We start from the raw sequence: 15238 nt of genomic DNA on the forward strand, positions 1-15238 counted from the left end.
TTATTGCTTTCAGATGGCAAGCCCTGCTCTGGGTCTTAATACATTTGTTCTCCTCACAGTTTATGTAGCTGATCACAACTCTGGAGGGAAAAGGTTGGGTTCATTAGGGAAATGGCTGGAGAACATGGCAATGAGTGTGTGCTTGTGTGAGGGTGAACATGAGTAAGAGAGAAATGTTGTTATTTCTCTCCCTTTCTCTCACCCCTCTCCTCCCTCCCTCTTGCTCTCTCTTCCCGCTCTCTCCTCTCTCTCTCTCCCCCCCCCTCTCTCTCTCTCTCCCCACCTCCTCCCTCTCGCTCTCTCTCCCTCCTCCCTCGCTCCCCTCTCCCCTCTCCCCCCTCTACACTGTCAGTAGTGGCAGTAGTCTTGTGTAATGGTGGTGCCAAGTGTCCAGTATCAGTTGAAACACAACACAGCTCTATTAGGAAGATGCGAGGCTAGCGACTCAGAACCAGAGCAAGCAGCCTGCTGCCATTTGTTTTCATCAAACTCATTATCGATTCGGGACAGCCCTAAGTGATTCTCTCTGCCCAGTGTGCAATCGTCTCTGGCATGTATGCGCTGACTGACCATGCAGGATGAATATACACAGTGATAATACTTTGCTGTCAGTCCTGCGCCGTCGGATATATACTTTCCCACAATGTGTGTGAGCAGCCGGAGGAGAGGGAGAGAGAGGGGGAAGGAGTCGAAAGGGTGGGAATATGTTTTCAAGGGGGTTGTGTGTATGCGTGTCTGGTGTGTGTAGCCTAAGTGTGTGTGTCTTGTATATGAGACAGGGAGAGAGACAGGGAGAGAGACAGGGAGAGAGACCGGGAGAGAGACCGGGAGAGAGACCGGGAGAGAGACAGGGAGAGAGACAGGGAGAGAGACAGGGAGAGAGACAGAGAGAGAGACAGGGAGAGAGACCGGGAGAGAGACCGGGAGAGAGACCGGGAGAGAGACAGGGAGAGAGACAGAGAGAGAGACAGAGAGAGAGACAGGGAGAGAGACCGAGAGAGAGACCGGGAGAGAGACAGGGAGAGAGACAGGGAGAGAGACAGGGAGAGAGACAGAGAGAGAGACAGAGAGAGAGACAGAGAGAGAGACAGAGAGAGAGACAGGGAGAGAGACAGGGAGAGAGACAGAGAGAGAGACAGAGAGAGAGACAGGGAGAGAGACAGGGAGAGAGACCGGGAGAGAGACCGGGAGAGAGACAGGGAGAGAGACAGAGAGAGAGACAGAGAGAGAGACCGGGAGAGAGACCGGGAGAGAGACCGGGAGAGAGACCGGGAGAGAGACAGGGAGAGAGACAGGGAGAGAGACCGAGACAGCGCACGCCAGGGCTGATGTGTGCCTCAGAGTAGTGACCGGGTCATGACTTGTGCTGTCTGCTCTATCTGTCACTGGCTGATTTCCTCAGACACGGAGGAGAGGGGACCAAGCTACTCCCCTTACACAGCCAGTCAAGTCAACTTTCACATAGGTTATACACACGTGCAGACACAAACACAAACACAGTCCAATGATCCCCTGTCACGTTCCCACACTTCTCTTTTCCTATTTGTTCTCCTCTCGCTGTTTTTCTTCTTCTCCTGTTTCAGCAAAAAAGCCAGCATTCTGTAAACCAATCCTGACATGTGTGTGTCACTCTAATGTATAGCTCTTATTTGGGATGATGTGCTCTAGTGTTTTGTTCAGCCTGGCACCCCAGGCAGGAATGTGCCACCGTAAAAGTGACTTGAAGGTCGTCACTTAGCGCATCTGGCCGATGGGGGGGCGGAGGGGCGACTGGCAGGGGGGAATTGTCAGGGAAGAGGAAATTCCTGGGCCCGAGTCCTTAGCATGCGCGGAATATTTGACAAGTGAGAACCGCGGCGTGCAGAAATGCAAGCTGACCCTCCGGAACTGTTCTGTCCGCCTCATAACCAATAAAGGAACAGGCGGAATTCTGCTCTCCCTCAATATTACTGCGAGGAGCTTAGTTAGAAAGTGTGTTGACCTCCCTTCAAAGGCTGATGTAGACATGTGGACCAATGTGTATGTACAAGTTGTAATGTCTCAATTGGCTCGTAATGCTTTCAGCCCTTAAAGCACACACAGACCCTTTCACATACACACACATACGCTTGCGTACACCGACAGAGAGACAGACAACCTGCATCCCCAATGCTGTGTAAGAGTAGATGGAGATCTGTAGTATGTGCCTGGGGCATGAGGGTCTTGAGCTCTACCAGTCTGATAAAGACTACAGCTAGATGGTAACTGAGCGACAGACAGGGTAAACATCAGCTGTCTGTCTGTCTGTCTGGACAGAGGACAAACCACTGGAGGATGTTACTGTGTAAACTTAGAAAGAGCTTCAACCAACGTTGAGTAGGTTCAGACTTTAGCTACTCATTTTTCAATTCTTCAAAATTCACCCCAACCTGTGTGTCTCTGTCTCTGTCTCTGTCTCTGTCTCTGTCTCTGTCTCTGTCTCTGTCTCTGTCTCTGTCTCTGTCTCTGTCTGTGTCCAGGTCTTGATCGCGTGCAGCAGTTGGCAGAGAACACTTTGTATTTCCGTCGGAGAATGACAGAGATGGGCTTTATCATCTACGGCAACAACGATTCGCCCGTAGTTCCCATGATGCTCTACATGCCGGCCAAGATAGGGTGAGTCAGCCCTGGCATCCATAGTTTCATCTATGAATATGAGTGGTTACCTTTCCCCAGCCCCATCCCTCAGCTTTATAGCAAACAAAGTGGCTTGAATGCAGTTCTGTTTTTCAAATTAGGCTCAAAACTTTAAATACATATTTGGTTGTGCACCTACTCGCAAAGTTGATGTTCGATGCCCGCTCTCTCTCACTCCCTCTCTCTCTCTCTCTCTCTCTCTCTCTCTCTCTCTCTCTCTCTCTCTCTCTCTCTCTCTCTCTCTCTCTCTCTCTCTCTCTCTCTCTCTCTCAGGGCTTTTGGTAGAGAGATGCTGAAGAGGAACATCGGGGTGGTGGTGGTGGGCTTTCCAGCCACACCCATCATTGAGTCCAGAGCACGATTCTGTATCTCTGCCGCTCACACCAAAGACATGCTCGACACGGTAACTATCCCCCCATGCTTGGCACAAAATGGGGACCTTTTTCACACTAAAGACATAAAGAGCGCACACTCATGGTCCTATGTCATTCCATTCTTTCTTCCATTCTATAGCTTCCACTTCCTAGTGCAGCGTTTCCCAAACTTGGGTACAGGACCCCATGTGGGGTCACCAGATTGAAAAATGGGGTGGATAGAGAAAATAAAACTTACCTTGGTATGTTACCCCCCATCCCCCTTAGTGGTGGGTGTATGTAAGTGTGACCTCCCCTCCCCTCATTGCTGGCATTAGATCAAACAGCCTCTCTTAATCTCTCTCTCTCCCCTAGGACCCCCCATTTAACTCTGCTGAAAAGCACACTCACTCTGCCTCCACCTCTTTTTTTTATCCTCCTTTAACTTCTTCTCTCTTTCACAAAGGCCTGTACCCCCTCTCTCCTCCCCCTAGAACCCAAACCGCCCTTTGATGTGACGTTATCCTTTTTCACATTGAGTCACACATTTTTCACAAGTTCTTGTTCACGTCATGTATTTCATCATAGTTGTAACTAGACTCGTGCTTATGGAAAGCTCAGTCGGTGGTCTTGGGAGAGATCAAAAGTCGACTAGAGTGGGATTTGCCTCAGGAAGTGATTTGAATTTAAAATACAAAAATGTATATATATAAAATAAAATAAATGCTTCTACTTTTCGGTTAATTGAGAATTCACAGAAACCCTGGTGGAGGGAGTGATGGAGTGAGGGCTTCCACTTGCCCATAATGCTGTCTGATACGCTCGTCTTGTCATGCCATCCACAGCAGCTCCAATGGATCCGTCTTTCTCTCTACTTTCTTCTCTCTCACGCACTCCTTCTCTCCCATACATTTTCCATCAGCCCCTTTTTTCTCATAAAGCAGTGCTCTTTCCTGTCTTTCTTTCTCACTATCTCCCACTCTCTCTCTCTCTCTCTTCCCCTTCTTCCCCTCTCGCAGTGGCCCTTTCTCTCTCTTTCATATATCTAACTGCTGTCTGCTATCCATCCTTTGGTGTCACATTAATTTGTGTATCACCTCTCTTCCCCCACTGTGCCTCTTTAGTGCCTGGCCAATAGTGAGATTCTGCCATTATGGGTCTTGATGTGATAGTCATGTTGTAGATGAGTGAGTTGTGCGAGAGATCCCCATGCTAGCTCTGCTCTCTCAAGTCCCAGTCTTCCCCCATCATATATCCTGCTGTACCATGTGTTAGTGATCTGGGAGGGCTTGCATCACTCTCAACTAACTAACATCCAATGGTAGCTTCAAACAGCTATAGTCAACCTGTGTTAGACATAGACGTGAGTTTTGGTGTCTTCCATCGGTATACATGTAAAGCAAGAGGGTGTGTGTGTGTTCTGTCAGCCTCTGAGTGTAATGTGTGTGTGTGCATGTGTGTCTGCAGGCAGGACGTGTGTGTGATCATCAGTGAGTTGTGTGTGTGTGTGTGTGTGTGTTCGGGTTTGAGTGATCATTGACGTGTCTTCAGATCTGTGTGATAATGTAACATCTATGGTGTGTGTGTCTCAATGGTTAGGCCCTGAGTGTGATCAGTGAGGTAGGAGACCTGCTGCAGGTCAAGTACTCCAGACACAGGAGACTTCCCTCTATGGACCAAGTCGTCGACCATAGCATCTACGACCAGATACAAGACAGAGTGGACTAGACCGGATCGGACCAGATTGGACTGGCAGTCTTCCACACCCAGAACCAAAATGTGCACTGCTCCTCTCTCTGAGCTCGCCTTGACATCACAGAACCACTTGATTCATCTAACACAAGGTTTTAACTTTCACACGCCTGCCTTATTTTACCAGGAAACTCACTGCATCATGGCGAAGAAGGAAAGAAAACACAGAAAACGTTTCTTTTTTTAAAATGATTATTTCTTACCTCTGTTTTGTCTTAAATAATGTTGTGTCTGTTTCTTAATTTATTGTGGCATTTTATTTCTGAAGGATTAGTAGAGGACTGCTTATGTATGCTTATAGCTGCTTTATGTCATACCTATGTCATGTCATCTCTCAGACTAGGTGTGTTTGGGAGAAACGGTGTGATTTGGAAAGACCAACCTAACTGTAGCTTACGAAGCTTTTGGGAAACTCATCCCGAACCGAGGTATTTGAAACTTTCGGAGGGGAGATGGGGGGTTGAAGAAAAACAGCAACAACAAGAATCAACACAAACAAACAAACTCATGGTGATTTCTAAAGCCTGGTTTTGAAAATGAGGTCATAAAACACGCAGTGAGTTTCCGGTAGAAGTTGCCCTTAGGTACAGATCTAGGACCAGCTTACCCTCCACAAATCCTATCCTTACCCATTGGGGGTGAAACGTATATCTGACCTTAGATCAGTGTCAAGGGGCAACATCATCCTACTCTACTCAGTAATGGTATTGCTATGAAGTACGGTGTAGAAGTGCTTTGCGATGCATGTTTGGTGTAACCGACTCCGGAGCCAAACTTAGCCATTGTAACTTGCAGCCAGGAACAGTGTCTTACTTGAATCTCTAACTATTGTTTCTCTTTACCAAAGTATTTATGATTTAATTTTATTTACAGATGACTATATCTCATAATAGGGCAGAGTGAGAGACGTTGTACCAAGACCTTTACTTTCAGATGAGCTATGTGCACATCACTCCTCCTCGCTCGTTTCCACTAGCCCTTGGTTCCGGGGGGGGGGGGTTCCGGGGGGGGCTTACTGTGGAATATGCTTTGACTGGATCAAATGTCAGGACAGACTTAGTCTTAACCAAACGTGTGTGTGTGTGAGAGAGAGAGAGCGAGTTGTTTAATGTACATATGTATTTATTTATTCATGTTTCCATGTTTTTTTTCTCAATTTGGAATTTTAAAAAACATTTTATCACTGGCAGCTCTGAAACCATGTCCTGCATCCGCATACTTTTACACCTCTCTGACCAACCACCTGCCCTCAGTGCAATCACTACTGATGAGTATTTTATTGTTTGGCACACCTTACCGATGCATGTACAGTATGACGTAGTCAGTGACGCTGCTAGTACACCAAGAAACAAGGTGCTCAACTGTACACACTCCTTTCTGTGGCTTTGTCTTTTATTTTTTTATACAACCTGAACTCATTCCAAAATTACTGATTTAATGTATGAACTTGTCATATCTTATCAAGGACATGTTCTGTTTATGTGTCAAATATATATATATATATATTATTTTTCTTTCTTTGAGATATTATTAATATAAGTGACCTGCAAAGAGCTGGAGGACAGACATTAAGATAATTCAAATATTGAATATAGAGAAATTCATGAAAATCTATTTAGTTTTCTTACTGTACAAAGAACTGTCTCGCAATTGCGAATGATTCGACTCATTCAGCTAGCTATTTTTTCCTCAAAGGCAAACAGTTAGAAGGACAGTTGAAGTCGGAAGTTTACATGCACTTAGGTTGGAGTCATTAAACCTCGTTTTTCAACCACTCCGCAAATGTATTGTTAACAAACTATAGTTTTGGCAAGTCGGTTAGGACATCTACTTGGTGCATGACACAAGTAATTTTTCCAGAAATTGTTTACATACAGATTATTTCACTTATAATTCACTGTATCAAAATTACAGTGGGTCAGAAGTTTACATACACTAAGTTGACTGTGCCTTTAAACAGCTTGGAAAATTCCAGAAAATGATGTTATGGCTTTAGAAGCTTCTGATAGGCTAATTGACATCATTTGAGTCAATTGGAGGTGTACCTGTGGATGTATTTCAAGGCCTACCTTCAAACTCAGTGCCTCTTTCCTTGACATCATGGGAAAATCTGAAGTAATCAGCCCAGACCTCAGAAAAATATTTGTAGACCTCCACAAGTCAGGTTCATCCTTGGGAGCAATTCCCAAACGACTGAAGGGACCACGTTCATCTGTACAAACAATAGTACCCAAGTATGAACACCATGGGACCACGCAGCCGTCATACCGCTCAGGAAGGAGACGCGTTCTGTCTCCTAGAGATGAACGTACTTTGGTGCGAAAAGTGCAAATCAATCCCAGAACAACAGCAAAGGACCATGTGAAGATGCTGGAGGAAACAGGTACAAAAGTATCTATATCCACAGTAAAACGAGTCCTAAATTGACATAACCTGAAAGGCCGCTCAACAAGGAAGAAGCCACTGCTCCAAAACCGCCATAAAAAAGCCAGACTACGGTTTGCAATTGAACATGGGGACAAAGATTGTACTTTTTGGAGAAATGTCCTCTGGTCTGATGAAACAAAAATAGAACTGTTTGGCCATAATGACCATCGTTATGTTTGGAGGAAAAAGGGGGCATCTTGCAAGCCGATGAACACCATCCCAACCGTGAAGCACGGGGGTGGCAGCATCATGCTGTGGGGGTGCTTTGCTGCAGGAGGGACTGGTGCACTTCACAAAATAGATGGCATCTTGAGAAAGGAAAATTATGTGGATATATTGAAGCAACTCCTCAAGACATCAGTCAGGAAGTTAAAGCTTGGTCGCAAATGGGTCTTCCAAATGGACAATGACCCCAAGCATTCTTCCAAAGTTGTGGCAAAATGGCTTAAGGACAACAAAGTCAAGGTATTGGAGTGGCATCACAAAGCCCTGACCTCAATCCTATAGACAATGTGTGGGCAGAACTGAAAAAGCATGTGCGAGCAAGGAGGCTTACAAACCTGACTGTTACACCATCTATGTCAGGAGGAATTGGCCAAGATTCACCCAACTTATTGTGGGAAGCTTGTGGAAGGCTACCCGAAACGTTTGACCAAAGTTAAACAATTTAAAGGCAATGCTACCAAATACTAATTGCGTGTATGTAAACTTCTGACCCACTGGGAATGTGATTAAATAAATAAAAGCTGAAATAAATTATAAATTATTCTGACATTTCACATTCTTAAAATAAAGTGGTGATCCTAACTGACCAAAGACAGGGAATTTTTACTAGGATTAAATGTCAGGAATTGTGAAAAGCTGAGTTTAAATGTATTTGGCTAAGGTGTATGTAAACCTCCGACTTCAACTGTATATCTGCACTGGATGTGTGTAAAAATGTATTTGTATATTTCTATTTATCTTGTTTGCACACAGAGAAATGCAACATGATACTAATGAGGTTTCAAAGAGTCTTAATGTCAAACTTCTTAAGATTTAAACACTGTCCTTGTGCCTCGTGTGGATGACCTGTCTCTTGTGTGAGACACAGGGTGTGAGTGGCTATTCAACTGCTTTAAAAATACATGTATGTGTTCTAACATAACTTGGATGTGCTACCAATAGTGCATAATAATAGCCGTACATTTTTGGGATCAAAGAAAAATGCAAGTGTTGGCTACATATCTATGGATCACCTATTTGTAACTCTTTCACTCATGTTACGGACATCAACATGTCATTAAAATAATGTTAGAAAGTTTTGTGTTTTATTACAAATGATTTGTTATTGACTTATAAGCAAAGCGTCTGAGAGGAGAAGTGCTGATCTAGGACGGGGCCCCTCCTCTTATTTATTATGATTTAAAAGGCAAAGCTGATCCTAGATCAGCACTCTTACTCTGAGGCGGTTTGTGAATGAGGCCAGATGACTAATTGCTTCACGTTCCATTTAATTTTGCTTTAGCTACAGTGCCTTCAGAAAGTATTCATGACCCTTGACTTGTGCCACATTTTCTTGTTACAGCCTGAATTCAAAATTGATTCAATTGATTTATTGCTCACCCAGCTACAACCGATACACCATAATGACAAAGTGAAAACATGTTTTTTTTTAAATTTGTACAAATTTATTGAAAATAAATATCTAATTTACATACACTACCAGTCAAAAGTTTGGACACACCTACCCATTCAAGAGTTTTTCTTGATTTTTTACTATTTTTTACATTGTAGAATAATAGTGAAGACATCAAAACTATGAAATAACACATATGGAATCATGTAGTAACCAAAAAGTGTGAAACAAATCAAAATATATTTTATATTTGAGATTCTTCAAATAGCCACCCTTTGCCTTGATGACAGCTTTGCACACTCTCCAATGTAGAAAATAGTAAAAATAAAGAAAAACCCTTGAATGAGTAGGTGTGTCCAAACTTTTGACTGCTACTGTAAGTATTCACACCTCTGAGCCAATACTTGTTACAAGCACCTTTTGGCAGTGATTACAGCTGTGAGTGTTTCTAAGAGCTTTCCACACCTGGATTGTGCAATATCTTTCCATTATTATTTTCAAAATTCTTCAAGCTCTGTCAAATTGGTTGTTGATCATTGCTAGACAACCATTTTCAGGTCTTGGCATAGATTTCGAAACTGTAACTCGGCCTCTCAGGAACATTCAATGTCTTCTTGGTAAGCAACTCCAGTGTAGATTTGGCCTTGTGTTTTAGGTTATTGTCCTGCTGAAAGGTGAGTTAATTTCCCAGTGTCTGGTGGAAAGCAGACTGAACCAGGTTTTCCTCTAGGGTTTTACCTGTGCTTAGATCCATTACGTTTATTTTTATCCTGAAAAACTCCCCAGTCCTTAACGATTACAAGCATACCCATAACATGAGGCAGCCACCACTATGCTTGAAAAAATGTAGAGTGGTACTCAGTAATGTGTTGTATTGGATTTGCCCCAAACATAACACTTTGTATTCAGGTCATTAAGTTAATTTCTTTGCCACATTTTTAGCAGTATTACTTTAGTGCCTTGTTGCAAACAGGATGCATGTTTTGGAATATTTTTATTCTGTACAGGCTTGCTTTTCACTCTGTCAATTAGGTTAGTATTGTGGAGTAACTACAATGTTGTTGATCCATCCTCAGTTTTCTCCTATCACAGCCATTAAACTCTGTAACTGTTTTAAAGTCACCATTGGCCTCATGGTGAAATCCTTCCTCTCTGGCAACTGAGCTAGGAAGGACGCCTGTATCTTTGTAGTGACTGGGTTTATTGATGCACCATCCAAGTGTAATTAATAACTTCACCATGCTCAAAGGGATATTAAATGTCTGCTTTTTTATTTTTACATTTTTACCAATAGGGGCCCTTCTTTGCGAGACATTGGAAAATGTCCCTGGTCTTTGTGGTTGAATCTGTGTTTGGAATTCACTGCTCGACTGAGGGACCTTACAGATAATTGTATGTGTGGGGTACAGAGATGAGGTAGTCATTTAAAAATCATGTTAAACACTATTATGGCACATAGAGTGAGTCCATGCATGTTACTTATTATGTGACTTGTTAAGCACATTTTTACTCCTGAACTTATTTAGGCTTGCCATAACAAAGGGGTTGAATACTTAGTCAAGACATTTACACTTTTTATTTTGTATTAATTTGTAAAAATTTCAAAAAACATTATTCCACTTTGACATTATTGGGTATTGTGTGTAGGTCAGGGTTGTGGATACTTTCTGAAGGCACTGTATGGAATTGAACAGAGTGGTGCAGGTTTGTAAAGGTGTTGAGAGCTGTTAACTGCCTCACTTTGAAACTCTCTCTCTGTTTCCAGCACATCTTATACCTTGAGCTGAACAACAGCTCCTTCATCACCTGCTCTCTAAACACATCACTGTTTCCATTCTTAGCAAGACACAGCCTGACGGAATTCAGAGATAACACACAGAATCTCTCTCTCACTCACAAACACAGGCACACACGCACACACGCATGCTCATGCTTGCTCTCTGTCACACACACAGTATAATTCTGAAGACGTTGGAGATTTCCAGATAGTTTTATCCTTCTGTGTCATAATTCAGAGCTGGTTCATCTGTTATCAAAGGGAGAGTTCGCTCTGCGGGTTAACATAAGATGAGGTATGGTTTTAATTCAACATGTCTATCACAGAATAAACTCATAGGTCGCTGTCAATCATGCCATGTGTGTGTCTTGCCTCTCTCTATCTCTCACTCTCTGTGGACTCTTGCCATATAGAGTTTAGGATCTTTCTGCAGTTTATAATTTCTCCCTCTTTAGTTTACAAGGTCACACCCCTCATCAGCTTCACTTCATATTGATCTTCAGTCTGTGAGAAAAGCCAACACTCTAGTCCCTGGCTTCTACCACCTTTGGAGTCAAAACGTGGAATTCTGACACATGGACAAGATGATAGCGAGATAAATCGGAACTGTGTTGGAAAAGTTATTTAAGCTCATCCCCAAACAAAGAAAATGAATTAATCCATATTCAATTGCATTATTAAACCACACGCCCCTCTAGTCCAACGGGGTGTGTCTAACCTTCAGACTTATTAAAAAGGGCGCATTCTCTGTTTACCCATTGTCGTCGGCCTTATCATTCCTCTCTTTCATAATTGTATCCTTTCATTTTGCTCATATTCAAATCAACCCCTTCACAAACCTTCATTCATTTCGGTCTCTCATTCATTCCCTGAGTTCGCTCTTTTATTGTGCGCTCTTTCGTAAGACCCTCCCTCAGAACGTCACCCGTAATGGGAAGATGTCGATCGAGCCCTCAGCCAATGAGGCCACTATACTACGAGGGGTCTCTGCGAAGGTGACTGGGACTGAACAGATGGTGACAGAAAGAGAAGCAGCGTAGACTGTAGATGACAAACGGTTATTCTCAAGCAGTCAAAGAAGAGGTTCATTACAACTGCACAGCAGAGCGCATGGGAAAATATTTGAGTTTGCAGCATTTAAGGTTAGAGAAAGTTACCAATTAAAACTCGGGATAAACTAAAGTCAATTTATTTCAAAGGAGTATCCTATAACGTCGCAACAGCAGGACAGAAGAAGCATGTACGGAAAGCAAGCAAGGAAGGAGACGAAGGGTCTTGGGACAGTGTAAAGTCAAGGAATGATAGGTAGGCTACATAGCTACCAGCCGATATCCAGGTCTAGTTCTGAAAGGTTTTGATACAAGATTAAGAGTGAATATTGGCGGGAGAAGAATCAACGGAAATTATTGATCGCAGCACAAAATGTTTTAAGTAACCTTTGAGCTTCAACGTTGGAAGTAGCCTTATGGCGCATTTGGAGAGCAAAGAGCACCGACGAGACGCATCAAATTGGTTAAAAATTCAGCTCCAGCTCTGAAAGCTGAGTTCACTTTCAAACAACGTTGGATTAAGAGTCATATATCGGAAAGTCTTACATATTGATTTCGGATTTATATTGATCATATTTAGGCTATGGACCAAAGGTGAGGGTTCTGAAAACGGGGTCCAGCACGCCGAGCGGCTTCTAAAGACCTTCTGTTGCTTTCCACACCGACCACAGCATCGCAACACCAGCAAACACCGACAAAACCAACAGCTGTTGTCCCAACTTGGAAAAGACATGCAGAAAATGCACAGGAAGGTTAACCTACTGTGTGTAGTCTTCTTGACGATGACCCAGGTGTCAATCAAGAGCTTCCCCACCAACAGTCAAAAAAGCGCAGTCCCCAAGGACAGGAGCACTGCGACCACGGAGGTAAAAGCCTACTCACTTTTATTTTCTACTCTCAGTTAGGGGGTTATGTCATTTGTTATTTTGCACCAACATTTTTTCTAAACTTTCATTAACGGTCATATGATTGGGAAATATGTTTCACTCTGCTGAAACTTGACAGAGCGCATTTATGAATTGATGCGTAATGTTACCTTAACACCTTGGTTGCACATAACACGTTGTATATAGTCTGAAATGACAACATTATTGTCTAGGAATTGGCAGCGTGCATCATGAAGTTAATCTATTGGGTCAAACTCTTTATTCTGAAAGACCAATGGGCCAGAGACAGTGTGCAACAATGGCCATGGTCCAAAGTGGCTTTATTGCGCAATCATTTTGATGAAATGAAAACGGATGGAGTCGGGAGCTGGGGAGGACAATAGGCACCAAATCATGTGAAACGTTTGTCTCCTCTTAACATGTGTAGACAAACAATCGAAACACATAAAATAATGTACAACAGAGATAATGTTCTTAGGCAGTCCTTAGGCTGAGAGGAGCAGAGAGCCTTCTTTGGCTGATAAGGAGATGGTCATTTTCCAGTTATGATGACACTCATACCCGATAACACGCCAAATACCCCCCTCAGATATCATTGGAGCATCTGGCAGTTCATGTCTGTCAGTGTGTTAGTATACTATACTGCATATACTTTCTACAGCTTATTGGGCTGTATTTAAATCTTAATAAAGATGGACATTACTTTTCTATAATACAGAAATGATCCAGTTACTAGTCATCATTTTCCAGGGTTCAGGGAGCAGGTCAGAGTCTCAAAGGGTTAAGCAAGTGTAGCCTCAGGCTTATACACTTTCTGATATCTATCTGTCTGTCTGTCTGTCGACTCCATCACATGAAGACAACAACAAATCTGTCCGTGATCTTACCCTGTTCTTACAAGCTACCACCTTCATACTTACAGGGTAGGTAGGAAGTAAGCTGGCTGTAAAATGAAGTGGTGTCTGTTTCAACATATATAAATTACAATGTAGTTACTTGTGAGCTACCATTGCATTGGACGACTCCATCTCACATAAACAACAGCAAATCTGTATGTGATCTTAACCTGTTGTTACATGGTATCACCATCTTCAGACTTACAGGTTAGGTACTGTAGGAGGTTAGAGGGATGTAAAATGAAGTGGTGTCTGTTTCCCCATAGATACAATGTAGTTATTTGTGAAGTACCACCAAATTGGATGACTCCATTCCATGAAGACAACAGTAAATCTGTCCGTGATCTTACCCTGTTGTTACATGGTACCACCTTCACACTTACAGGGTAGATACGAGGTAAGAGGGCTGTAAAATGAAGCTGTTGCTAATTCCATGTTAATACCAGATACTTTCAAGTGTACTCCAGTACAATATAACAAAGTGATTTTTCACAATAAAGACAAGCATACAATTCAGAATGAAGTTCATTTAATGAAAATCAACCAAACAAACCTAAGTAGAAACACATTTATATTCACAATCATATCAAAGAGCTAGCTAGCTAGCATAACAACATTAGTGAATTGCATACATTTTTATGTGAATATGTGAAAATAATTTAAACATTAGCTACATACAAGTTGTATCGACATGACATGAATATAAACCATACAAATATGACTGAATAGTATGACTACATACAGAATGTATTACACAAGAGACAAAATTCACAAATTCTACAGCACAACGGCAGAGTCATGTCTTGAGTGCAAAAATAATAATGACTCAATAATCCATGCTTTCTAGGAACACTATGAAGTCCGGAAGTTGTGGGCGGAGCTAGAAAGTTGGCTGTCAGAAGTATTACAATGTAAACTTACTTTTAATCTGTCTGTCTGCTTATTTCAAGACATGGCATATGGGGGTGTAGTGAGATACCCGATCTTGAAAAAACGTATACTAAAAACGTGGAAATCAAACAATACATTAACACAATGGAAAAAATCTAATGATTTATTATTGAAATATTGAAATATTGCGTGGGCTACGGAAAGAAACAAAATGGTGCAGTTTCAGGCCATGTGGCGGAAAGTGATGCGGGCGCTGGAGATGGATGTGTGTGCTAGTGGGTCTGGGTAGGTGTGATGTAGTTGATGTTTGTATGATGTTTCATTTGTTATGTATTGTTTATAAAATAAAATCTTACACCCCCAAAAAATTATGACTGCATACATTCTAACCACAAGCTAACATAGAACATTGCTAGCCTAAGCAAATTGACTTGCAGAAATAGCTAGCTAGCTATCTGACCATTTCACTTGACAGAAGAAGTGCCACAAAATAACTGTAAACAGAGTATATACAAACTATGCATATATGCAATGTTCCAACAAGCATATTACCTTGTAAGAAAACATAATCTTAACACTCAAAAGAGCTAGATAGATTCTGTACAACATGTAGCTAAATTACAACCACAGCGGGAGCTAGCATGCTAACACACAATGTAATGTCAATGGCGATTCGTTAGCTTAATTAGCCTAGCATGCAAGCAGACTTTAGAATGTAGAATAAACATACATAAAAACAGCATTCCAACATAAAACACTGCTTGCGAAAGCAAGTCTTTAACTCTCAATATCAGGGCCTCCCAAGTGGCGCAACAGACTAAGGCACTGCAGTGCTTGAGGCGCACAGGTTTGATCCTGGGCTGTGTCACAGCCGGCCGCGACCGGGTGACCCATGAGGCAGCGCACAATTGGTTAGGGGAGGGTTTGGCCGGC

The 15238-nt window shown here is 42.5% G+C and overlaps 2 protein-coding genes across 3 annotated transcripts in view; both read left to right on the plus strand.

The window, feature by feature from the left end:
- The window catches only part of sptlc2a (serine palmitoyltransferase, long chain base subunit 2a), a 53404-nt gene extending 44914 nt beyond the window's left edge, over nt 1-8490 (plus strand). Inside the window, exons 10-12 of one of the 2 annotated variants that reach the window (XM_084182198.1) lie at nt 2499-2634; nt 2929-3058; nt 4608-8490. In XM_084182198.1, the coding sequence (XP_084038324.1) occupies nt 2499-2634; nt 2929-3058; nt 4608-4736 (395 nt within the window). In that variant the 3' untranslated portion in view covers nt 4737-8490. Of the gene's footprint in view, nt 1-2498; nt 2635-2928; nt 3749-4607 lie in introns of those variants that run through there. The other variant, XM_084182197.1, reaches the window with a different exon arrangement.
- Nucleotides 8491-11593: 3103 nt separating this feature from the next.
- The window catches only part of ism2a (isthmin 2a), a 49773-nt gene continuing 46128 nt past the window's right edge, over nt 11594-15238 (plus strand). Inside the window, exon 1 of the mRNA XM_084182155.1 lies at nt 11594-12497. Coding sequence (XP_084038281.1) covers nt 12363-12497 — 135 coding nt within the window. The 5' untranslated portion in view covers nt 11594-12362. The remainder of the gene's footprint in view (nt 12498-15238) is intronic.

Source organism: Coregonus lavaretus, assembly GCF_964263955.1.
Source record: "Coregonus lavaretus genome assembly, chromosome: 18".
Lineage (NCBI taxonomy): Eukaryota > Metazoa > Chordata > Actinopteri > Salmoniformes > Salmonidae > Coregonus > Coregonus lavaretus.